General features: G+C 42.5%; 1 protein-coding gene across 8 annotated transcripts in view; it reads right to left on the bottom strand.

The window, feature by feature from the left end:
- Window positions 1-8,118: 8,118 nt before the first annotated feature.
- Window positions 8,119-26,942, bottom strand: part of CAPRIN2 (caprin family member 2) — a 65,126-nt gene continuing 46,302 nt past the window's right edge. The window contains exons 18-21 of one of the 8 annotated variants that reach the window (XM_090043357.1): window positions 23,525-23,710; window positions 21,706-21,806; window positions 11,610-11,676; window positions 8,119-9,791 (exon numbers count right to left, since the gene is read on the bottom strand). In XM_090043357.1, the coding sequence (XP_089899483.1) occupies window positions 9,223-9,791; window positions 11,610-11,676; window positions 21,706-21,806; window positions 23,525-23,710 (923 nt within the window). In that variant the 3' untranslated portion in view covers window positions 8,119-9,222. Of the gene's footprint in view, window positions 9,792-11,609; window positions 11,677-21,704; window positions 21,823-23,524; window positions 23,711-26,942 lie in introns of those variants that run through there. The other 7 variants (XM_090043360.1, XM_090043356.1, XM_090043358.1 and 4 more) reach the window with 7 other exon arrangements.

Here is a 26,942-nt window from a genome sequence, read left to right as displayed (position 1 = left end):
AGATGCAGACTCAGCAGCAGAATGGTGGGCAGCATGTATGCACATAAACTAAAAACACAGTAATCACCCATGCCCAACGCTCACTGCCAGTGGGGTTCCATATGGAGGAATTTGGCAGTAGGACCCACCCCTGAATTTCCACCCTGGGCTAAGTAAACATGACCTGCAGGCCATATCGAGTACCTGCCATAGAAAAGTGTATCGAGATAGAAACAAATGCTTGATTTCTTTGTGATATTAGGGTTGATTATATTTTTTCTGCTTACAAGAGCTGAAGAGGAAAAATAAGTGGTCAGAAATTTGTTCTTGGTTGTGTCTAAAAGAATCATCATAAAATAAAGAACATCAATGTTACTCAAGAATATCACTTCCTAACCAGCAGCTGACTGAAGTGCCTTGTTGCAAGTCTGAAGATCTACCTGTAGAGTATAAGAAGGCTTACTCAATATGGATGCAACTAAGTGCTGTGCTACATGATGCCAAGATGTGGCTGCTGCTACGTGCTTGTTCTTGAAAACCAGATGTTTTTCCCTTTTGACAAAATGGTGCAGCTCTTCATTAGCGATACTGAAGATCCAACATGGGTAATATGCGTGCAATCATCTATCACTAAAGCTCAAGAAGCTTTATGACCTTTCTGCCAGTCACAACTGAAATGATCTACCCAAGATTTAATTCTCCCCTCTTTCTTTGTTGCTACTCTTCTGCCCTACCCCCAAAAGCCACCAGTATGTTGGGCTGTGTGGGGATGTTCAATTGTGTATGCCCCCACCTCATTGAGCAACAAAATTAGACATTGCTTCACTTCCATTGTCACTCAGATCTCCATCAAAAGATCGGCAGTGGCATCATAAAGTACAGATAATTAAATCTGAAATGCCAAGGTAACTATTTTGATGCAGGCCAGGTTTCTTTGCTGAGATCTAACACTAGCTGGATGCCTATCACAAGGGTGCAGTATACCATTTTTCCATTTTAGTTGTATGTGTCATAACCCAGACCACAAGTTGCACTTGACATTAAACAATTTTTCCATATTCATTTGTAATAAGGAAATTCTGTAAGTGAGATTTAGGCTTTCCCACTCCCCCCAGAATAAACTGCGCTCTCATATACTGGAATATAAGCTAGCCTAAAATATAGTGCATCAGAATATTACAATCAAGTGTTCAGATATACTGACTCCTTCCCCCCAGGATCACACAGAAGAGGAAGCAGAAGCAGAAGCAGACTCTGGTTCATTCCTGTGTACATGTGGGTGCTTTCCCTTGCACTGCTGAATAGAGCTGCCTGCTACTGGGGCAACTAAACAGAACCAACAATAGAGAAGCTCCCTTAGTAACTCCACATGGCAAGATAGCGGAAGAGGACAGCAGAATGGAAGAGCTCATGGAAGAGAAGAATAAGGCATGCCTGCCTCTAAATATGATACTGCAAGTATGAGAAGTATGTGTATACAAGGTTGTGTGGACCCTTGTTCTTGGAGCTCTCATTTCTGCCCCTGCTAACAGAAGGCAGCATGATGTAAATTAAAAAAAAAAAAAAAGACTAAACCAAAATGTCCAAATGTAGGCAGTGCTTGCAGAACTGGCAAGCTACTTCAATTGTTCTTAACATCATGTACGTATTTGGCATTGGTTCCTTGTAGCATCTGAGCTCCTTTCAGTAGCGCATTAAAGCAGTAACAGAAACAAAGCCGTGTAAAAAAAAAAACAAAAACAAACAAACAAGACAAAACAAAAAGACCCAAAAACCCCCCAAAAAACAACTAGACAATGGGCAACTATGTGCATTACAATAGCTTACTGGAAGTGAAGGTAGTAGTTACATTCAATGCATTAGATACCATTTTTGCATCACTTAAAAATGAGAGTTCTGCAAGTATTTGAGATTAGGCACACAGAACCATGAAGTACTTCTTGAAAATTTAGGATGATGCAACTATAACACAGCTCTACTTCCTCAGCTGCTAAGTAACATTTTCAACATTACACACCTTCAAAGTCTCTCTTGTAACCTTAGAAGCCTTTATCTGTATTCAAAAGTAGTTGTGAATTTTAGTACAGCAGTTACTGAAAATAAGGTTGTGTAATAGAAGTTTAAAATGGAAAATTTTAATAGCACTTTTTGCCCATTTGTACCATTGTAAAAGCTTTGCTTAGAGCTGCCCATTTATCAAGTTTGAATAAATTCTAGAGAAATTAGTGCTCTCTTATATTTGCAGGCTACAGAACGCTAAAAGAACTTCAGACAGCAGCTATGAAACTTATGGGCTGTTTTAATATGCCTATCTATAGTTGAAACAAATATCCAGAAAGTTATTCACACATCTACATGGAAAGATCTGATCTAGTCACTGTACAGTAATAAACCAGACTGCCTCCCAGTAGCATAGTAAGTGGATTTCTTGTCCCTTGATAGAGACTCCAAAGTTCTGCCCCACCCAGGGGGTAAACTATGGGATCTGTCATTTAGCCTCTGGACTAGCAAGACAAGTTTGCAGAAGGTAGTTAAGCTTTGCTTGTAGTCAAAATGCTGATGTAGTCTTATCCACTGATCATTCTGTTAAAGTAGCTGTAGTTGTTCTGTGTTGAACATAAATAGTTGGAGCCAACAGGTCATAAGGATGAGAGCACCGCAGTTGTACCTCAGCATAGCTGGACGGGGATTTTTTTTTTTTTTTTTTTTTAACCAAATGAAAAAGGTCAGCTATAAAACTGGTCACTCATACCCTCTGCCTCACATTTGCATGGCCTGAAAGAAAGAGAAGAGTCTTGAGTCAATTTGTTTTCCAAAGGCTGGCGGTATAGTAAACTCAAGTTTGCAATATTATTCATTAAAATAAGAGTAAGTTAAAAGAAACTTAGGACAATAGTCACTCAACATGGAGGCAGAACCAGATGCTAACTGCCTTACCTTGCAGGGCAGACAGTAGGTGTCCAGGAACCTCCAGCAATTAGTGAAGATGGACAGTTTAAACGCATGTAGTATCCAGCAAAAGTATTGAAACAGTGTAACACCCTATGAAATTTACAGAATCTAAAAATCTGAATGGGAGCTTTGCATAAACCGACACATTAGCAGTGTAGTAATTCAAGACCAGCTCTCTAAACTCATAGTGGTTGAGAGGGGGGAGGGGGAATATTTAAGTATGTGAAAATATATAGTAACCCTATACCACACCCAGAGTGCTTAAACATTTTAAAGTCACAAAACTTACCTATTAAAATGTCTTCCAAAAAAGATTACTATGGATCTAAGTCTCAAATTAGACTTTAGATATTCAAGTAAGTTAAAAGTTAAGCTCAGTAGATGATCATTTGTATATTACCTGATGCACTTCGGAAAACTTGCCACCAATGTAGCTAGTTGGGGTGCAAGAGGAGGGGGGGAAAAAGAGACCAGAACACAGACCCTTTAAAAAACATGAAGGTACATTAATTTGTAAGCAACAAAGTCTACATAGTTTGAGCATTTAGGACAGCCACTTTACTCCAAAATCAAGAGTAATGTTCCTTACTTTTGGAGAACTGTCAAACATGCAATGCTGGGTTCTGTTTGACATACTAGCTTCAACTGCATCTGCCCTGAAGAACTTTAATTAAAAAGTTTAAAAGTAACGAAAGTTCAGATGCACATAATACATAATTGCAAGCAACAAGACTCCAACAGCTTGATGAGTTTACTCCTGCAGATTGATTCCCAGTTGGAAGACACTGGGAACTAGGATGACTTAATTTACATTAGTGCTGTCACTTGCAAAATTTGCTATGGCATGCATTTGCTGGCAGATATCCCAGGACAGTATTAATAAGGCTATTCATATCTGAAATTCATAGGTTGTTTTTTTTTTTAATTTCTTACATTTTTATGGCTTTCACTAAAGCCACATACTTTAGGCATTTAAGAACTAGTGGTAAACAAGTTCAACAGCTGAAATTGCACTAGTGTTTATACTAGTCAAGTTGCTAAGCTTCATGAACTGAGCTTTTTAGAGCCATCCACAATTACTTAATTTTGTATTGGCCAATATTGATATTCTCTTCAACTAGTGTTTTTCAGTACATTTAAGCTTTCTGATGGATAAGAACTGAACCGCTCCTTGGCATAGCCATTAACCTTTGTAGTCTATTTGACCGTGCTTTTTTTTTCCCCCTAAATATATTATGTATTGCAAATGAGAGGAATGGGGAGAATTTTGTTTAAGCCTTCCATATAGTCTACAAACCTTTGGGAGTTTGCTCACTCACTAGTATAGATACTAGTTAAAAAAAAAAAAAAAAAAAAAAAAAATCTGAAATTAGCAAATGGAAGGCATTTGGGGAGACAGGAGTTACATTAAAAAAACAAGTCATGCTTTGGCAAGTTAAATTTTACTTACCATCAGCTGGGACATAAAACACCTACTAGACATGTCCACTGATTTCTATAACCTTTACAATGTTTGGGAGTAACGAAATGCAAGCTGCACTTAAAGCTAAAGACTCTGCAAGAAATAAGCATGAGACCCAGGAAAAAGTGCGCAATATTAAGTTGTCAAGACTATGGCTGGAGCATGGAGGAAAAATTTAAGAAGCATGGAGCAAAGAAGTATGAATCTTATGAAGTCAGACTAAGTCTCCCAGGGACAAACTGTGGTTAGCTAGTAACAGTTTCATATCAAGGACATAAGGCAAGTAGGAGAGCACCTGTTGCTCCCTTTCAAATGGCAGTAACTGATTGGAATTAAATGGACTTCAGCTATGACAAAAATTTCATCCCCGGTGAAAAATGTGGAATGCGCACAAGGGATTAAAAAGCAGTACTTTATAAATCAAGGAATGAATGCTCAATCAATCACCGACTTATTTAATTGCACAAACCAGAAGGGATTCAGTAGAATCAAGAATAGCTTTAGAGGCCTAGAAGAGTTACAAATTAAAAGCATATAGGCCTGCAAGCACCTGGTGCTATAGGCTGTGTTTATTTTTCTCTTTCTAAGCATCGAGATGCATTACATGATGCATTCTGGTTAGCAATATGCTAGCATAACAGATCTGCCCAAAATTTGGGGGGGGGGGGGGCGGGGCACGAGGGGGCAGGAAGAGTTTTGAATTTAACTGCCAGCAACCTACTACCCACTGGTAGGTTCCTGCCCAAAATCTCAAAGGCTGGGTACACTGACAGAGTTGTTTGCACAATTAAATATGGGAATTAAAGGCAAATCTGGCTCTTTAACAAAATTAGGAGTTTCAAATGCCTGCATTTTATAGCATTAGGGAAATTTGCCAAGTCCCTGAACTATTAGCAAATTTTGAAGAGCCATGGAAGACTGAAAAAAAAAAAAAGGAGGGAGGGGAAGGAAGCTTAGAATCCTAGAAAATTAGGGTTGGAGGGGACCTCAGGTTAATTTAGTCCAACACTTGCTCAAACCAGGACCAGCCCCAACTAGACCATCCCAGATAAAGCTTTGTCTAGCCAGGTCTTGGAAACCTCTAAGGATGAAGATTCTGCAACCTCTGGGTAACCTGTTCCAGTGCTTTGCTACCCTCTTAGCAAGAAAATTTTTCTTAATTAATCAAACCTAAACTTCCCTTGCTGCAACTTAAGACCATTGCTCCTTGTTCAGTCATCTGTCACCACCGAGAACAGTCTAACTCCATCCTCTTGTGAATCCCCCAGTTGATTTTGAGAGGCGATTTAATAATAGCCTTCACCTCTCAATCTTCTCTTCTCTAGACTAAATAGGGGTGTGCGAAGCAGGCATATTCTATTTGGATTCAGCCCAATTTGGGGGATAGCAATTCAATTTGTTGATTCAGATCACTGTCCAATTCAATTTGGCCAAATCCAAGTCTGAAAATTTGATTATAAATTTGGAGAATCAGTGATTTGGCCATAAACACAGGTTTATGTTTTTTCTACATACCTTGAGGCACCAGGCACAGCTCATGAATGCTGAGATGGTGAGGCAGATGCAGCATCCCCTGGGGATGGGGGGCATGACATGGCAGCAGACCTGGAACTGGACCAGCAGTACTCCCAGTCCACTTCTGGTGCTGCCACTGAGCATGTGGGGGACCCCCCCCCCAGCTTGGCAATTGGCTACAGGGGGACCCCCAGTACCCTCCCAAACCTAGGAGGCACTAGTCACCGAGCTGTGGGGGTGGGGGGGACCGCCATGCACTGCACAGCAGACCCAGAAGTGCTTCTGGTTCACTTCTGGGTCCACCAATAAGCATACTTGAGACCCTCCCCCCCCCCAAGTCCCATGGGATGCTCCACCCACCCCAGCATCTCCTTGAGGTACGAAGAAAAAACCCCCCCCCAACATAAAGCGGTGTCTACATCTGAATCATTGAATCTCTCCAAATTGGAATCAGAAGCCTCCAGATCAATTCAGAGAGATTAATGGGTCTTGGATTCAGAGATCTGGTCACTGAATCAGGCCAAATCTCCTCCGAATTGAAATTAGTGACCAAAGCATCACCCAGCCCTACTAAATAAGCCCAGATCCCCCAGCCTCCTCATCATTTTATTGCCCTCTGCTGGACTCTTCAAATTTGTCCACATCCTTTCTGTAGTGGGAGGCCCAAAACTGTACTAGACAGTACTCCAGATATGGCCTCACCAGTGCTGAAGAGAGGGGAATATTCACTTCCCTTGACCTACTGGCAACACACCTACCAGTGCAGCTCAGTATGCCATTAGCTTTCTTGGCAACTAGGGGTCAGTGCTGGCTCATATTCAGCTTATTGTCCACTGTAACAACCAAGGTCCTTTTCTGCAGAGCTACTGCTTGGCCACTCGGTCCCTACCCTGTACTGGTGCATGGGACTATTCCATCTCATGTGCAGGACTTTGCATTTGTCCTTGTTGAATCTCATGAGATTCCTTTAGGCCTAAATCCTCCCATTTGTCTAGGTCTCTCAATCTTAGCCCTACCCTCCAGTATATTTTCTATTCCCCACAGCTTGGCAGCATCTGCAAGCTTGCTGAGGGAGTACTCTATGCCATCTTCCAGGTCGTTGATGAAGACCTTGAACAAAACTAGCTCCAGAACTGACCCCTGGGGCACCCCACTGATACTGGCTGCCAACTAGACACAAGCCATTGATTACTTCTGAGCCCCATCCTCAAGCCAGTTTTCTCCACCTTAAAGTCCATTCATCCAGCCCATACTGCCTTAGCTTGCCTGTGAGAATGGTGTGGGAGACTATAATCAAAAGCCTTGCTAAATAAAAAAATAAAATCAAATCAAGATACACCACATCCAGCACCAATCAAGGTTGGTCAGGCACAGCTTGCCCCAGGTGAATCCATGCCAACTGTTCCTAAATCACTTTTTTTGTCCTCCAAGTGCTTAAAAATGGATTCCTTGAGGATCTGTTACACAATTTTTCCAGGGATTGAAGTGAGGCTGACTGGTCTGTAGTTTCCTGGGTCTTCCTTCTTCCCTTTCTTAAAGATGGGCACTATGTTTGCCCTTTTCCAATTATCTCGGATCGCTCCTGGGTCACCATGAGTTTTCAAAGATGATGGCCAACACTTCCGCAATTACATCAGCCAACTCCCTCAGCATCCAGGTGCATCCCATCCAGCCCCATGGACTTATACATGTCCAACTTTTCTAAATAGTCCACAACTTGTTCTTTCACCAAAATTTGCCTAGTGAAACCAAATGAGAAATGCCCTTATTGGATCAAAAAACAAAATCACAAAACAGCCCAAGATCTTTAAAGAACAGATGCCAGATAACTCACTGTTAAAAACAAAAGCCTAGCCAATTAGGGTGGAAAGAAAGACAGGGTGGTACCCTGGAGACTAGACTCCTTCAGAGAGGCATGAAGTTTAATTGATGACAGTCTACTTCAGATACTACAAAATTAAGGTTCAAAACAATGTAGTTAAATATGACTACTATAAACAAGCTGGAAAAACAGAAGCAGCAGCTTTACCCAAGATTTGTTGTATTCTGTGTTTTACTTCTACTATAGCTTATGAAGCAGGAAACAGATGTATTTTTCTTGTTATCAGTTTATCTGGAGAATTATGCATCAAGCTGCACTTTAGCCAGGACCTAAACAAAGTATACTGGCAAAGGAAAAAAAAAAAAGTATAGATAAGGCTGCTGTTACCACAGCCACCTCCACCAGTGCTTTCCACCCCTGGAGGAATTCTGCATTACGAAGGGATTGACAAAACACTGAACTACAGAAAGCAATTTTACAAAATGCATTTGTAGCACTACGTTCTATTGCCTTTTGGTGCCCAACACTGCAGTTCCTTCAGACACAGGCATTCACAGTCTGAAAGTTAGGTAAATAATTAATATGATAATAGTACCTTGTTTCACTCATCTAGCCAGATTTAGAGGCTCAGTTATGTCTAATAAGAAATACTGGCATGATATTTTGGAAGCTAGCAAGAACAAAGACTGAACTACTAGCTTAGAATACCAGAAGTTTTGAATTGTTTTCAGCTTTTAAAATCAGTATGATATTCTGTCCAGTCAGTGGCAGTCATGCACACACTTAGTCTAAGTAATGCAGAACAACAGTTGTACAATAAAAATATGCAAAACACTGTTGAGGCAGGAGGCATTTCTTAGTTAGCTTTCATCTTTTAACATGAACTGTAGCGCAAAGTTTGCATACAGTAGGACTAACTCTTGAGAATAGACTGCTTCACTAGAAAACAAACATGACCCAATGGTCTTAAAACAATTCACCCAGAGTTTTGGAAAGTGATGGACTGACAACCACTTTCAGAGTAAGACTACATGCAGTATGCGTCACACTGAGTTACTAGACCAAGTTTTGAATATTTTTAAAATCAATAAAGACAACTATCAAGATTAATACTAAAATGCATATTAACTTGTTTTATTGAGGCACAACAAGGCATTGCAAATAGCCCATACTTGAGGCAATCATATCAGTAGTGTAGTAAGCTGGACATTAATACAGTTTAAGGTAAGTGCAAACAATATACATTCACAGCTTTACTAGCAAGGCTACATCACAATTGATAAAGTGCCAAATTAGTGCTGATTCAGTAACCCAACTCCATGATTTCACCTTGCAAAGTAAGACCGCCACTTCCCAATAATGGAACCATGTATCTTCTGTGAAGTCAGTGTTAAGTGCAAAGCTAGTTTCCACCCCCCACCCCCTTCCCATTCACCAAGGTGTTTGGAGCAGCTTTTTTTTTTTTTTTTTTTTGTAAACATAACACTGGATTTTAGTCCTGATAAAGGAGGTATCCCGAGAAGGTAGAATATTTCCAGCTGCTTCCATAAATGGCTCCCCGATGCAGACGTAACCAGATCTGATCCCCCTGGAAGAGCTGTAGGACTGCATGGTTACTAGCAGTTTCATGGTCTGGAGCCCCATCATTTGCATATGCTGATACTAGGACCTCTTCATTCTTCATAAGGTTCACATACAGTGGAACATTCACTGCCAACTTCAGCATGTGGAAGATGAATACATAGGTACCATTCACTGGACAATTGAACCTACCAAGCTGAATGTCAAATGTTTCTCCAAGGTTGTTCAGCAGAAGGTCAAATGCAATTGGCTGGTCTAGAGTTCCAGGGGCCAAATTAGATGTTCTAGCAGCAGAAAAGGCAACTCTCATCTGCTGGGGGAGGGGATAGACATGCACTGGTAGTATTGTGGCAGCTTGGCTTGTCACTGGCACATCGACAGGGGTGATGCTGCGGGAGTCTCCCTGCCCAGAGTCCCCACTGTTAAAGGTTTCATTGTCTCGCTCTGGACTGCTCACCTGAGAAGAATCACTCCATCCTGCTGTCAAAGATCATTAGCAATCGTAAATTTTTAGAAGTGAGACAGAATATGCTTACAACCTGCACTTCAAAAAAACCCCATCAATGCTAGGTTGTATTTTACATGCAGGTTTACTCCACATGGGTGTATTGTAGTTATTACAGACAGAGTATGTGCAAACAGCTTTATTCAATATTAACATTACCCCATCTTGCTAAAAAGAAGCTGAACAAGCATGAGTGACTTAATTGGTTTCAATCCTTACTATTGCTTACTCCACACCCTAAAGGATTTGGCAGCAGCTGTCAATACTTAGGTGTGATATTTGCCAACTATTGCATACCACCTATAAATTTTTCAGTCAGTGTTTAAACACTTGGAGCAGAGCTCATTGATGAGAAACAAGCAAGAGTCAAGCACAAGACAAACTTTCAGAAGGAGCTATAATGTGAAAGTTATATCAGTACTGCACTTCATCTGAAACACTAGGTCCTTCCTGATAGTACCTCACTCACTAGAGTGACCCAAGTACTGCTGTCACAAGAATTTTACATGTCTAAACCTAAAGGTAAGTAGTTTATACAAGTTCTTTTTACAATGATATATAGAAGTTTATAACCAACTATTCACTCAAGTGAAAGCCAGGAAGATAATTTGATAAATCACAGGTGTTCTGTTAATTTTTATATTGATGCTATTATGCCACCATAGTTTAACACAAAAAAACCCACATCATTCAAACAAACTTAAGGCCAATTTTGTTTTTCTATAAAAGGAACACCAACTGTTTATTTAGCACACAGAGAAGCAGGGTTATAAAAAGTACCAGCTTCTTTAAACAGTAACTGAACAAGTACATGGTCTCAATCCTCAGCTACAAAAGAATCTTTTAGACTTCCCTGCCATCCCCACAAAAGGGGAAGGAAGTCTGAAAAAGTGGCAGTTGTTTCACAGTCATCCATTTTACCTGATTATAGCAAGTTCTTTCCCTCAGTTCTCATCTGAAACTTAATGCACAAGAACCTCAAACGATTTCATCAACAAATCCTTAGACAGGCTGCTGAACGATAAACTAACCACTTTTTCATGTATACAATTTTACTCTTCACAATAGAAGAAAATTGTATTATGCTTTGAACAGTCATTAAGGCTTACTTCAATTCCCACTCGCTCAGGAGCAGATGCTAGTTCCCCATCCTGAACTAAAGCACGATTATTCTTTGGATTGCTACAATGCATTCTACACTATTTTTTCCCTCCAAAAGATAGGCATTTCAGATTCAATAAGGTTGTGTTTTAGAATCCACTTGTTTGGCTTTTCTACCCAAGCCTCTAAATTTAAAAAAGTTACAGCATCCGAGTCTTTGGTGCAGAGTTACATCACATCCATTTCCTACATAAATGGTATTCTTTGTTTATTTCTGGGATCAATTTTGACAGATTACCCAAAGACATGGGCTGAAAAAAAGTGGGACTGATACAGAATTGGCACACTGAATAAATTCCTGTTGATTTACTGGAGAAATTGTTTTGTTCTGAGCAGAACTGGAGATTAGTGGAAAATCAGAGTTCTCAGTATTAACCGCCTTCCTACACAGACTCAATATTGCAGCAGTTTAATAAATGATGAGGACACCCTAGCCTGATATCCCGGAGACTCACTCTTCTTTGCTTGCAAAAAAAATCAAATTGTTGCTAGGACTTATTTTACTAATTTTTTGTTTTTTCGGTTTTGTTTAAAAAAAAAACCAAAAACAAACAGAGTCACCATTCTAGGTGCAATTATATACTCAGTCTTACTCTACAGTTGGGGGGGGGGGGAAAACTAAATAGCCTTACCTCTTGAGTTTGCCCGAGGACCACTAATTATCCCTCCTCGTTTATAGCATTGCTGGTAATTGATATCCTAGAATGAATAAGAAATGTTAGAGATTAGCTCCCAAATACCCATTAGTATCCATAGACCTATCTATTTACACACACCCACCCCTTTTAAGCACAGGTAATCCGCACTTGAGACTAGTTCAGAATCAGTAGGTGCTTATAAATTGACAGTGCAGAAGGTATGTCCATGGGTCTCTAGAACAATAACTCTCAGCCAGCATGCCACAGAGCCTTGGGGTGCTAGGCAGTCTTAGCACAATTAGATGTACAAAGCTGATTTCACAAGGAAAGCCCAGAGATTAAGTAGGAATCCACAGCGTTAAAATCATGAACTTGCTAGTCTGACAAAGCAAGTCACACCTATTCTATTAATTTCCTATAGTCAAAAAAAATGAATAAAAAACTCTTAAGAGCCAGCATTTTCCAAGGAGTACCTCAAATCTAAAAAAAGTTGAGAACTACTGCTCTAGGCAGTAGAAAAGCGATTTAGAAGACTGGATGTAGTTTAGTGAATAGAAAGAAAAAAAAACCCCCAACACTGACAAATTGCTCTAGTATGGAATCATAGGAAGATCTGCCCAGAACCTCAACTATCACACACCTTCAGACCATTCCATTCCAGGGTTCTAGTTTAAACATTTTAGCCTGAATACCCTGACAATTGATGTGTAATTGCATCTGATGCAAATAAGTCCCAAAACAGCAGATTTTAAGAAGTCAGACTTCAGCTGCAGATGAAGTATTAGAACTTGTGGTCAAAGTACAATGTGTTCCAGAGAAACATCAACCATTGCTTCAGATCACATTTAATCCAATATAAAAAGGTAATGAAGCAGGAACATGGCAGTCTGTTGGACCGTCATGACTACAAAATTCCTTAGTAGCTGTATCACACATAGCTGGGAAGGCAGAAAAAGGGAATACAGTACTAAGAAGTAGGCATACCTCCCTGTAACGCAAGGAGTAAATATGTTAAATCTACAAGCTTGATTCATCTTGAATTTTAGTTTGCTCTCCTTTAAGAGAGTTTGTAGTCCTTCAACCATGCCAAAAGGATGCTTATGTTCAGGAAAATTGCAAGACAGGAAAACAATGAAGTGTGGATTAAATAATACCCCAGGCACAGGGCACAGAATAAAGACCTGTTGTAAATTAGTGATTTGATGCAAGGAGAGTTCTTTTCCTTCTTCCAAGTTGGCACTGGCCTAAACATCCCTGGTTGCTGTTACCAGACTTTAGTTGCTCAGATCTAGGCTCTCCTCAGGTTGGAAAAAAACAAAAGCACAACACACCCAACCCACAAGACGATAAAAATTATTATTTTTTAAAACACAAACTAATACTAGAAATCTGAGCAAGAGTTCCAAATTCCTCGATGGAAACAAATATGGCTGGCAGTCTCACCATGTTCCAAAGGTCAATCCCTGGTTTTAAGCCATTTAGGGACAATAGGTAAGATCCAAGTATGGGAGTGTAACATTCTACATGAAATAAGTGCTTTAGAGTTCCAATTATGCAGATATTCAAGTGACATATTTCCATTCAACCAATTCAGTACACAATGTTTATGTAGAAAATTAGGGTTGGAAGGGACCTCGGGAGGTCATCTAGTTCAGCCCCCTGCTCAAAAAACAAATCACCCCCAACTGGATCCCACCCAAGGCTTTACCTAGCCAGGTCTTAAACTTCCAAGAATGGAGATCCTACCGCTTCTCTGGGTAGCTTTTTCTGGTGCTTTACTACTGTCCTCATGAGAAAGTTCTTCCTAATGTCTAACCTGAATTTCTACTGCTGCAACTTGAGATCATTGCTCCTTGCTTCATTATTTGCCACCACTAAAAACAGTCTAGATTGATCCTCTTTGGAATTGCCCTTCAGGCAGTTGAAGGCTGCTATTAAATCTCACCTGTCTTCTCTTCTCTGACTAAAGCCCAATTCCCTCAGCCTCTCCTCATGAGTTATGTGCCCCAGCCCCCTAAGAATTTTTGCTGCCCTCCACTGGACTCTCCAATTTGTTCACACCCTTTCTGTAGTGGGGGGCCCAGAATTGAACACAGCACTCCAGACGTGGCCTCACCAGTGCCGAACAGAAGGGAAGAAACACTTCCCTTAACCTGCTGGTAATGATCCTACAAATGCCGCCCAGTATGTGGTTAGCCTTTTTCACAAGGGCATACTGTTGGCTCATTCATTTTGTGGCAGACCAGTAGGAGTGCTCCTGCACTGAGCCACCCTGCAACAAACCACCTTCCAAGCTCCGAGTGCCTCCCTGGAGGCGCCTCATGTCCTGCCAACCCCCTTTCTGAAGCACACTCACTAGACTGGGGGTAACATTGCCACCACCCAGAGTCTGGATTGATCTTGGATGATGCCCCCTGGAAACACAGGCCTAGTGGTCCTTGAGGGTACTTCAAGAACTTGGGGTGCTTCCCCTCAGTCTGAAGCTAAATAGTGGTCTCCCTTAGTCAGCCGAACCAACAGGCCCCCAAAGCATACTCTAGACCCTCTCCCAATAAGTTTTCCATGCTAGGTACAGAGGAAAACTTTATTTGTTATAAGGAGTATGTTTGGAATAGGATACAGGGTAGAGTAATATCAGATAAGTCCCTTAGAGCAAACAGTGGCATGGTAGCCTTTGATTATACATCTGTGTTACTGCAAGCTATATATTTAATTAGATCTCAAGCAGCTTACTCATGAATATCATCCAGAGGCAGGTAGAATTTCCTCTGGAAGCAAGCAGTTCATTCACCATGAGTTTTAAGAGAGAGCGAGGTACAGACAATCCAGCTTCTCTGACAGGTTTCATCATGGCTAGTGCCCCTCCTCCTGGACAGTCCTTAACTTATATAGATCTTATGACCACATTTACCTGATCCAAGGCCAGCAACTGTTGGCTGCTAGCCAACCAATTTGAAATGCATCACTGGTTGCTGGGTAGAGTCTCTAGCCCCCTCCCTGTCATAATGGCATTGCTTAGAACAATAGGGAGTTTAAGCTCCCATCCAGGAATGTTGGGAGGTCACATAGGCAGAGAAAGCTGGTTCCTCCCTCCCCCCCCCACTCTGGAACATATCCAACTCAGGGTTACCTGAAGCTGATGAGGCCAGAAGTGCCTGCAATGACCATGGTAACCAAACTGTCAGATAGCAGAGTTTGGGGAAGAGACAGAAATGGCATTCCGCCACACTGCTTACTGTCCACAACTTCTAGGTCCTTTTCCGCCGAGCTACTGCTTAGCCAGTCTGTACTGGTGTATGGGACTGTTCTATTCTAAGTGCAGGACTTTTTACTTGCCCTTACTGAGCCTCAGTTTTTTTTGTGTCCAATCCTCCAGTTTGGAGAGCTCTCTGAATCTTAGACCTAACCTCCACCGTATCTACTACTCCCATCCAACTTGGTGTCCATCTGAAAACTTGCCAAGGGTGCACTCCATCCCACTGATGAAGCTATTGAAAAAAACCAGCACCAGGACCAACCCTGGGCGCACTATTTGAAGCCAGCTGCCAACTAGACAGCAAGCCAAAGTTCACTACCCTTCAGCCTGATGATCCAGCTAGTTTTCTATTCACCTTAGAGTGCATTCACGCAATCCATACTTTCTTAGCTGGCTTGAAAAAGCATCATGGGAAACCATAACAAGCCTTGCTAAAGTCAAAGTGTAATAGTGTCCACTGCTTGCCCCACATCCCGAGCCAGTCACCTCATCACAGAAAGCAATCAGGTTAATCAGGCATGACTTGCCCTTGATGAACCCATGCTGACTGTTCCTAAATCACCTTCTCCAAGTGCTTAGAAATGGATTCTTTGAAGACCTACTAGACCATTTTTCTAGGCACTGAGGTAAGGCTGATTGATCAGTAGTGCCCTGGATCCTTCTCCTTCAAGATGAGCACTATATCTGCCCTTTTCCAACCATCCAGGACATTTCCCAATTTCCATAAAATTTTCAGAGACAACGAGCAGTGATTCTGCAATCACAATAGCCAGCCCCCTCAGCACCTTTGGGTGCATAAAAGTCCACGGGACTGGATGTGATATTTCCAGCTTTTCTAAATGGTCCCCAACCTGTTCTTTCACTGTTGGCTGCTCACCTCCTCCCCAAACTGTGGTGCCAGGTGCCAGGGCCTGGGAGCTGACCTTACCTGCAAGGGCCAAGGTAAAAAAGGTACATCAGCCTTTCCGCACCCTGTCTCTAGATTGCCTTCCCCATTTAGTAAGGGACCCACTCTTTGCCAATTTTCTTGTTACTAACAATTGTAGAAACCCTTCTCATTAACCTTTACATCCCTTGCTAGCTGCAACTTGAATTGTTCTTTGGCCTTCTTAATTTCACCCCTGCATGCCTGAACAATCATTTACAACAAGTGTAAGCTGAGAGCTTCCTTTTTGTGTTTTAGCTCACTAAAATGTTCCTGGTAAAGCCAAGCTGATCTTCTGCTATCCTTCCTAATCTTCCTGCATGTCAGAATAATTTGTTCCTGTACCCCAAGTAAGGTTTCTTTAAAATTAAAACTAGGTCTCCTGGACTCCTTTCCCCCTTAAACTGGCCTTCCAGGTGACCTTGCCTATTAGTTCCCTAAAAACGCATCAAAGTCTGCTTTTCTGAAGTCCAGCGTCCTTATTCTGCTTTTCTTCTTTCTTCAGGATCCTGAACTCAATCTTTCATAGCTGCTGCTGTCCAAGTTGCCATGTACTAGCTATTTGAAGAACACCTCATTCATCTCACCCTCCTGGTTTGGTGGGCTATAGCAGACACCCACAATGTTACCCTTGTTTCTCTCCCCTGACCCTAACCCAGGGACTTTCCACAGGCCTATTGCCAGTTTCATACTGGAGCTCTGAGCAACCATACAGCTCTTTAACATAAGAAGCAACTCTTCTCCCCTGCCTGTCCTTCTTGAACAGTTCACACCAATTCAGGACCATACTCCAGTCATGCAAGCTAATCACACCAAGTCTATAGCTTCAAATCACATCATAATTCCATGACTGTGCAAGGACTCCAATCCTTCCTGCTAGGCTCCATGCGTTCACAGAGACACCCAAGGTGACTAGCCAATTGCCCTACTTCCTCAGGAAGAATGAAGAGCCCCCCTGCCCCATCTGCTGGTGCTTCCTTCCAAGTGATTTGCTTCCACGCTTACCTCAGGGCTTTGATCTCAATCCCCCAGCAAACCAAGTTTAAAGCCCTCCTCACTAGGTTAGTGAGCCTATCTGTGAAGATGCTCTTCCTTCTTAGGTGGCAATCCATCTGTGAAGTGCTCTTCCATCTTTCTAGCAATCCTTCTTGGAAGAACATCCCATGGTTAAAGTCAAAGTCCTGCTGGCAACACCATCTGTACAGCAGGTACTGATCTGCAGAATGCATTCACTCCTGCCTGGGCCCTTCCCCTTGACTGGAAGGATCGAGGAGAATGCCACCTGCACACCCTCCCCTGCCCCTACACCCAGAGCCCTGTAGCCAGTCCCTTTGATCGGCTAAGGGTCCCCATTGGCAGTATTAACTGATCCCCATGTAAATAAGCAGCATTAAGTAGTAGAGAGAAGAAGTACTGAGAGTCATCTAGCTATGACATCTCAGATCCAGGCAAGTAGACGACCTCCTGAGACAACCGGTCAGGTCAGCTGTTGGATGCCTCTGTTCCCTGCAGAAAAAAAAAAGAGTCACCAGCCACCATTAGCCATTGCTTCCTCTTAGTGGCAGTTGTCTTGATCCTCCCAACCTTGGGGAGGCCTGGCCTCTTCCGCTGACAGAACATGCTCCTCCTCTTCTGTTGCTAGGGCTCCATGTCTGTTCTCTGAGCAAGCCACTGCAGGTGGGAATGAAGACTTTTGCTTGTGGCCTCTGGCAACAAGCTTCTACCTTCCTGGGAGTCCATATCCCTTTCCTTCTCCAGCACTGCCTCTAGCAGTCCGTCCTCTACAGTCCTGAAGAGTCTAACTCCAGCATCAAAATCTATGAACATCTCATGGCTGAGGACACTTTGGAGCCTCGCCACTTCCTTTTGTAGCTCTCTTGCCTGCTCCCTGAGGGACACCACCAGGGCACTGCATTCACACTGCAGGCACTCCATCTTACTATCACTGGATGGCCACAGCACCAAACTAGGGCCTAGGTGGAAGCTTCAACAGTGAGCCGGCCTGCCTGCACAAGCTTCAGATGCAAGAAGAGCAAGAGCAGGCAGTGGCTCTAGTATTTCAATGTCCTCCAGCCATCTCCGAGTCTCTTAAATCCACTGCCTACCCGCCATATGCCCTTCTCCAAGCAAAAGTTCTGCAGCAAACTTCCCTGAAGGTGCCCGTTGGTTGCTTCCTGGTCCCAAAAAAGTCCCCTTCCCCCCCCCCCCCCCCCCCCCCCCCCCCCCCAATAGCCTGTTTCTTTTCACCAAGCTTACAGTGACCATAACACACAGACAACTCCCTAGCAAGCTTCCCATTTGCTCTGGACTCTAGTTAAAGGAGGACCTTAAGTATTGATCTAGCTCAAGGGTCACCAACCTCCAGTATGTGCGCCAAGCAAGGCATGGGAGCCTGGGCTGGCTGCAGCTACCCAGAGCCTGGGCTGGCTGCAGCTACCCAGAGCCTGGGCTGGCTGCAGCTGGGAGGATGCAAACATCTGCTCTGGGCTCCAGCATTAACTCTATACTAGCGGGGTACATGCCTGCCTCAGAGCAGACTTTGTCCAGTGGCCCAGGAGCCCAGCTCCATGTGCCTATGCATCTGGTTCTGTGTCTGTGTGTCTGCCTCATTTGTCTCTTCCCTCCCCCCCCCAAATCTCATTCTATTCCTTTTTTGTTGAGCTTATTGCAAAGGCAACATTTACGATTATTAAAATATCCCAATATGCAGTGTACCCTGGCTGAGTCATTAGTCTAAGCCAGCAGTCAGTAAACTTTTCTAGTGGCAGGACAAGATAGCTCAGGTCTGAGGTGGGCCAGAGCTAAGACCAGCCACCACCATATTTCTCCCTACTGCTCCCCAGTGACACGGCAAGTGAAAGCTCCTTGCCACCTCATCACAGCACAATACAACATGGTGCAAAGCACCAGCTCTGTTGGCTAGACCTTATGGCTTTGCAGACCATAGGTTGCTAACCCCTTGATCTAGACAAGAGATGTTAGCCCCTAAAGCACCTCTTTAATGCTTTTAGAAATAAAAAAAAAAAAGTGTTTTGGGGCTTTCTACTTGGAAAATGTACTACTAATATTACAGAGTCAATAGTAAAGTAAGTTAGAAAAAAGATTTTGCATACTATTAGCTTTTGTAACTACTATAGGCTTCCTTATGACATCAACAGTGCTATTTGACCCTGCTACAGTACCATATGAATGCTGCTATACTGCTTTTGGTTTAGCAGATAGTCCTGATGGATCAACATGGACTGTTTGGGGCACAAGAGAGACATGCCCTTAGAACAAGTAGTCCCCAGGCATTAATTAACTAAATTATACTTTACACAAACAGGACAACCTCAAAAATGAAGATACATAGCAGAAAGACTCCTTTTTCCAAAATCTCCTGGAAGGAGAAGTTTAGCCAAATGAAAGTCTAAATCTTACAGGATTTAGATCAGAGACCACCATGATTCTACAGCTCACGGTGGAAAACCTTAGTTAAAATTATTTTTACTGTAATTGCTGCTTTCACCCTCACTGAAAAACATGAAACAGAAGGGGAAAGCAGTTTATATAGGTAGTTCTCATACTACCAACAAATCCCAACAGTGATGCAAGACTGAGATTGTGAAGTGCATGTATCCACTGCCACCCGGGGTTTGGAATATTTTGGAGTGTACCATGATAACCTGAAGATTATAGATTTTTTTAAAATGGAGAAAGCTAGACATCTATTGAGCAAGAATTAAAAAAAAGCTGACAAAAAACAAGCCAACACCACACATTCCTGGACAATCATTCCCAAGGACTGCTGACAGTCTTAGACCTGCTAGGCTCAACCTAGTCTTTGAATACTAGGGAATTTCCAGAAGATGAGAATGACTTAATGTTATGCCACTATTTAAAAGAGTGAGTGGGATGACTACTACCACCAGTAAACAGCTAGAAAGGTAAGAGAAACAGAAGCCACTTGAATGCCACACGCTTTTATTCTTTACAGCATCCTTCTGAAGTGAAAGTCATGCTTGATGCATTCAGCTAGTAAAAACAAGCCACAGAGACTTTTCTGAAGTGTGCATCTTGGTACTGCATGGAGATGCCAACTGACAAAAAATCATCACTATATAGGGCCTGTTAAATAGATCAAGAGCTGGCTAATCAAGATATGTCAAGAAGATTCTCCAGCTCAACATCTGGGAAGTTTTATTCAGATTTTACTTGTGTCAAATTACTGCAGCACAAGGGTGACATTTAGTGGCCTTTGATGGACAGATGGCTAAACTAAGGACTTAAAGGTCCTTTCTTGTCCAAGTCAATGCATCAATAGCCATTTCCAAATGGAGAGAGAAACAGTAATGGCAAGACTTGGTAAAAAAAAAAAAAAAAAAAAAGTGTTCATGGGCATCTTGACTAGATAATTTCTAGCCCTTCAACATCCAAGTAGGATCAGTGTGTCCAGAGGACAACACTCCTAGGTACTCACCTATAAAGCAGTCCCTTATCTCTGAAATTTCAATTCAGACCGATTTGGAATCATTCTCCCACAAAATCTTGCAATTATAGATCAGTCAACCCTGACTAGTTTATGACCAGAAACATTTAACACCATCCAGCCTGGAATAGCTATGTTCCAACATCAAACAGAAATTCCTATGGGGAAAATTCACAGGGAAGTAAGCCTAGACATAAGACTTTCACTTATTCCGACGAATTCTTCAGTCCCTTCCACCACAGACTAAAGCAGCCAGGCTTATCATAGCAGAGTACAAAGTTTTAAAACAGCAATTAAAGAAGCATAAAACAGTGACACCTCACACAGGCACCAACTCGTCCTCTCATCTGCTTCTGATAGTCTGTATGGTATGGTAAGCCTTGACCTTTGAGAATCAGGTAAAACATAGCTAGAAGTAACTTCAGAAGGTCAATAAGCTCTACCCAAGGTAAAAGTCTCTCCGGTGGGAGTGTTATAAAAATCACTGAACCAGGGGAGAACAAAAAGCTACCTCAACAAACATCTGACATCTAAAAAACAAACTACAGGACCTGGTGCTCTTAGCAAAATCAGTTACCATGACATCCACTAGGAGAATAAACAGTGGACAGGCAGTGCAGCATGTTTAGAGCTTCAGCAGCAATTTTTTGGTAAACACAGAGAAAATGGAGAAGCCAGTTTGGCAAAGAGGATTTTCTCAGTTTGCTGCTCACAAAACTAAGGAGAAAAATCAGAGACTTGAGGTCAAAAGATGACAGTGACCATAAACCTGACAGTTCAAGATCCTATGAATAGGAAAGAGCAGAGCAGCAGAAAAAGCAGAGTAACAAACCAAGGGAACTAGTGGGTAGGCTGCTACAGGAGGTAAGTTGAGGGGAAACAGGAGTCCAGGAGAACTGGCTGTACTGTGGGGAAGCAATATTAAAAAATTCAAAGGTTGGCTATTCTGAGGCAAAAAAAAGTAAGTGCAGCAAGAGATAGGCCTAGCTCAACAGCAACACTCTTTGGCAAAGGGCAAAATAGTGCCCATCTATAAGAAAGGAAAGGAGAGGAAAGAAGATGCTTCTGGGAACTACAGGCCAGTTAGTCTGACCTTCAAACATGCTCCATGACCTTTTTCAGGTTATCAGGGAGTCTATTTCTGAGCATTTAGAGAAGGTGATCAGGAACAGCCAGGAGCAAGTCATGCTTGACCAACCTGCCCTTCTCCTATTAACAAGGTGATGAGCTTTGATTTGTGGGGAAGGAAGGAAAAAAAAAGTTAGTGAATGTGATGCATTTGGACTTCAGCAAGGCTTTTGATGCTGTCTCCCATGACATTCCAATAAATGTAGCTTGGGAGCAAACCTACCAGTTTCTCATTTAAACACTAAAGCAACCAAGCCATGACTGGAGAGCTTCACTGTGCAGGAAGCTACTGAAAGGCAAAGTCAACCCTTACCTTCTGAGAATATGGTATTCCAGAATAATCTCTACTGGGGAACTGCAGCTGGCCATAGTTACCATTAACTATGGAAGGTGATCCTCTGTAAGCATCAAAACCTATTCAAATACAGGACTTAAAATTAAAAAGAAATCAGTTTACCATTCTAGGATCAAAATAACATTTTCTTCCTTTTAGGCATCAGTTCAATTTTAAAGCAGTTTATGAAAATGCCTACATAGTTTACTCCTTACCATTTCAGAACAGCTTAGTTTTGAATTCAAAGAATTGCCTAACATTTTTGACATCTGAATTCCAGTTCTTTAATAGCACATTTTAAATTTTAAATTTATCCTAAATACAGAAATTTAAAAAAAAAAAAAAGACGTTAGTCTTAGTTCATAATACGATAAAAATACTCCCATGTCTAGGTGTTACAGTCAACACTAGTCTTCCCATAAAAGAAAGGGTGTGTTGTCAGAGGTGCAGGATTTTAATCCTTTCTATACACCTAACGCTAAGGAAGTTATACTGATACAAGCGCTGCAATTGTTTTATTAAAACGTTTAGGTACTGCTACTACATTGATGCTCGTTTATAAATGAGCACAATCAGGTACTGGTAACAGCAAAAGCAAAGCAATACCAGGACCTCAATAGGCTCCTTCAGAACAGCTACAGAGGAGTCAGCCTTTCAAGCAGATTAGAAATGTGCGATTTATTGTGCTTCAGGAGACTGAACAAGGTGCCCATTGTGCCAACCCCTTATAGGGCCATGCTCTAGTTAAGGTACTAAATACCCTTCAGGCTAGAACTGGCCCAAAAGCAGACCTTCTCCTCCAGTTCTTGCCACCATTTTAAACAGCCACCAATTTGCAACTACTTTAAAACTTATCAGGAAGAAGTTTGATTGCAGACAGACCCAGTATAGCCCCTCCTATACTTTGTTCTCCCTGCCTTCATTACCAAAATAGGTGGCTCACTAATCTCAGTCAAATGAGTCACCACATGAACCCCCACTCTGTCACTGCTGCTGAGCCTCTTCTCCCTCTACATTTGTGGTTGCTACCAAAGGCCAACAGAACCAGGATAGGGAACATGTTGCTTTACCATCAACCTCACTATAAAATTCTGAAAAGGGAGTTTCCCCTCTGCCTCAAGAGATATGGGAGACATCCATATTCCCACATCCCTTCGAGTAGAAAGTACCTGAAGCTAGAAAATGAAAGAGCGAGAATTTGAAAAGGTTCAAGAGGAAGTACCAAAATACAAATGGGAGTGGGGCCACACCCAGAAAAGGATACATCTGTAAAAAAGAGGTAAGGCATACACAGGAGAGGCCAACTTAAACTCAACTAGCAGACAGAACTGGGGTTTCATGAATGTATTGTTTGTCAAGTCAGAGACAGGATTTGAGAAACAGGTACTGGGTGTACTAACAAGACTGAACCAGTTTATTGCCCATGAACCTTTACATCTCACTCCTAGATTTTAGCCATAAGAGTATGTTAACCTTCACCACAGAATTAGTCCAACAGTTTTGCTCTAGTCTGCTGTGTGGCAAGCTCCAATGTCCCCTTTAAAGTACTCTGCTACCCATTACTAGAAATGCTAAATGAAACATTGCAAGAGGAATTTAGGGCAATATCTTTTATTGAATCAACAGCATAAGTGGAATAGAGTTAAGCAAGCTTTTGAATGCGAGACATTTTTCATCATTAGCATATACTGTACTGGTTTCTTTTGGCATACAAAATTTTTCCTCCTACTTCTATATTCCCCTACCTCCACAGGAATTTATCCTTTCCATAAGTAGGTTAAATAAAGAATATACATACCTTTGTATCCACCAGGGGAGCGGTATGAATTGGCTAGTGATCTCCCACCTCTGGTAGATCCTCTAGCAGACCCACGACTATTGAGATAAGGCTGAGCAGGTCTGGGGATAACATTAGTCTGTGCTGGGTAAAAGGCAAGACTACCATTGCTGACAGGAACAACTCCATCAGGCTGATAATTAACTGCTTAAGACAAAAAGCACAGATGAATTTAAAGTTTAGATATAGCAATTCATTACAGCATTTACTTCAGAAGTTCTCTGTACTAAAAGCTTAAAGTTGGATTTGGTTACCCTTAAACCACTAAGCAGTTTTATTTTATTTCCAGTCCCAGAGAGTTCTTTTCATTAACTCTACAGAAGGCTGATCCATGCTTTCTCCCCACTGACCTAATGTAGGCAGCACTAGTACTATACTGCTAAACCCTCACTCAGAAAATTGGGATCAATCTATACTGCACAAATATGCAGGGGGAAAAACATAATATACAACAGGACAGAATGGATTATATTCAGTAGGTCAAGTTTATCCACTTTTTGAACAATGAGCAGCTCATGGAATAGAAGCCTGAACCCCGACCACTCTTGTAGAATATACCGTGTATACACTTTGACCTTCAGTCAGTGTTGAGCTCCTGTGCTGAGGAAGGTAATCTGGATAACGTACAGCAAGCCCAGTTTCCTTTAAAGTCAAGTCAATTCCACCTGGTGCAAGCCCTACATTGCTAGTAGCAAGCATTCCTGCTAAGAGTTTCCTGGTACTGATAGATCACCATTAAAAATGCTTCAGAAACTGTGTAGCCAAACTATGAAAAACACTTTAATGTACAGACATTTTTACTATGAATCACTGGTGTTACTGGAATGATTTTAGGACTGCAAAAGGATTACATGGCATAATACCCTACATCAGTCCTCTAAACTTAAACTGAGCTGAAAGCAGAAACCCACATTAGATAGCATGGGGGGGGGGAATGGGAGAGAATAAAAAAGGCAGCACAGTACCAAAGTTCCCCCTTGTTTGTGGATTGTGTTCATGACTTCTTTTTTTTTCCTTTTTTTTTTTTAAAAAAGATTTCACAGATTCATGTGTAGGGTCAGAAGGGACCTTGTAGATCTTCTAGTCCAACCCCCTGCTCTGGGCAGGACATAAAACTGGGCTTAAGTGACCCCAGCCAAGTAAATGTCAAGCCTCCTTTTAAAAGACCCCCAGGGTAGGAGCCATCACCACTTCCCTTGGAAGTTGGTTCCAGATCCTAGCCCCCCCTGACTGATGTAGTGCATTCTAATGTCTAGTCTGAATCTACTCTCTAGCAACTTATGGCCATTATTCCTTGTTACTTCAGGAGGTGCTTGGGGGAACAAGGTCTCTCCCAAACCCCACTGGTCCCCCCTCAGCCTTCTCTTGTGAAGGCTGAACAGGTTAATGTCTCGTAGCCTCTCATAGGGTTTGCCCTGCTGTCCTCAGATCATGCAAGTGGCCCTCCTTTGGACCCTCAATGCTGTCCACATCCCTCCTGAAGTGCAGTGCCCAGAACTGGACACAGTACTCCAACTGCAGCCTGACCAGTATCGCATGGAGGGGGAGGATCACCTCCTTGGCTCTGCTTATGATGCATCTGTTGATGCATGACAAGGTACAGTTAGCCCTACTGACCATGTTCTTGCATTGTCGACCCATGTTCATCTTGGAGTTAATGACTCCAAGATCTTTTTGCTACTGTGCTTTTGAGAAGGGATTTCCCAGCCTATAGGTATGCTGCTGGTTCCTACGGCCCAAGTGCAGCACCCTGCACTTGTCAGTATTGAATCCCATCCTATTGTCATTTGCTCACCCCTGTAACCTGTCCAGGTCTTTTAAGTGGCTGGGGATATTAGTACTTAGCAGATTTTTAGATAGACAATCAGCTCCCATTTAGTCTTTTAGCTTAGAGCAGTAGTGCTCAATTTTTTGCCCTGGCAAGCCAGATAGGTAGTATCCAGTCTGTCCACAGACTAGATCTGGCCTATGATCCCAATGTTGTGCTTGGAGCAGGTGCTGTCTGGCCTCATCCAGCCACAGGGAAAAGGGTCAGACTGCAGCCAGGACCTGTATGGGGAAGAGGGTTTGGCCCAGCTCAGCTCACTCTCAAAGGGTTTGGGAAGTCTGGTAGTGGGGAACGGTGGCAGTATTAGTTTTCAGGGTTCCCCGCCATCAAGTTTTCCTGACCTGTGGGGAACCTTTCAGGACAGATACCATAGCTTTGTAGGCAAGAGGTTTAAGCCCCCTTGCTTAAAAAGTGTTTAGACTCAGAAATTAAAGCCTCTTTCTGCCTCACATTTGTTGCTGGCTCACAAGATAAGAGCATGGTGCTTAAACCATATTTTATTGGTCCCTTAATGAATGTAATACTACAGCATCTTTGTCTTTGCCCAAATCGGATTTATGGCGGAATTCTCATTAACTTGACTGAAACCAGATTCTACACTGTATATCCATTTGTCTAGCTTCCACACTGTACTTCCAACTTCTTCCCCCTCCCTTACTGTCAGACCCTGATCTTCCTGACCACATGAAGTGAGGGGTAAATCTGAAGAGTGTGACTTTGAAATAAATATCCCTGTAGTCTAAAACGGGCACAGACAAGTTACTCTGAGTACTCATCTAGAATTGATGCATTTTACTTCTTTTGAAACTGCTGCAAGTTGGTACAAATTTGCCACAACCACACTTAAGCAGCACTTTTTTTGTACCTACATATGGGAAAAAGGGGTCATCACCAGGGATGACTATTCTGCAGTCGCTCAGGGATATAAGGAGCAGTTAGGAAGGCCAAGGCAGAGATGGAATTAGGGCTAGCTTCCCAGATTAAGGACAATAAGAAGTCTTTCTTTAAATACATAGGGGGCAAAAAGAAGGTCCCGAGTAATGTGGGGCCCTTGCAGGACACGTTGGGAAATTTGGTCAATCACACCAGACAACAAGGCTAACATGTTTAACGATTTCTTTGCCTCCGTCTTCCTAAGCAGGGACCAGAACAGCCACCTCCCTGCTGGGCCCCCTTCGGGCCCCAGGGGAGGCACACCTGGGCCACAGGTTAGCGAGGAACTAGTTAGGGAGCTTCTGGAGGGGCTGGATGTATTCAAGTCAGCTGGCCTGGACGATCTCCATCCTAGAGTTCTAAAGGAATTGGCCGAGGTCATTGCAGGACCTCTGGCACAGCTCTATGAGCACTCGTGGTGCTCTGGTGTGGTGCTGGAGGACTAGAAGAGGGCCAACATGGCCCGCATCTTCAAAAAAGGCAGGAAGGAGGACCCAGGAAACTATAGGCCAGTTAGTCTTACCTCAATCCTAGGCAAGCTGTTTGAGAAAATTATGCTGGCACACATCCATGAGGGGCCAGCAGGTGACTACATGCTTAGGGGCAACCAACACAGGT

The sequence above is a fragment of the Crocodylus siamensis genome, chromosome 4 (genome assembly GCF_052110815.1).
Source record: "Crocodylus siamensis isolate JL-2025a chromosome 4, ASM5211081v1, whole genome shotgun sequence".
In the NCBI taxonomy this organism is placed as follows: Eukaryota; Metazoa; Chordata; order Crocodylia; family Crocodylidae; genus Crocodylus; species Crocodylus siamensis.
Note: the sequence above shows the minus strand (reverse complement) of the source record. Positions and strands in the feature narration are given on the sequence as shown.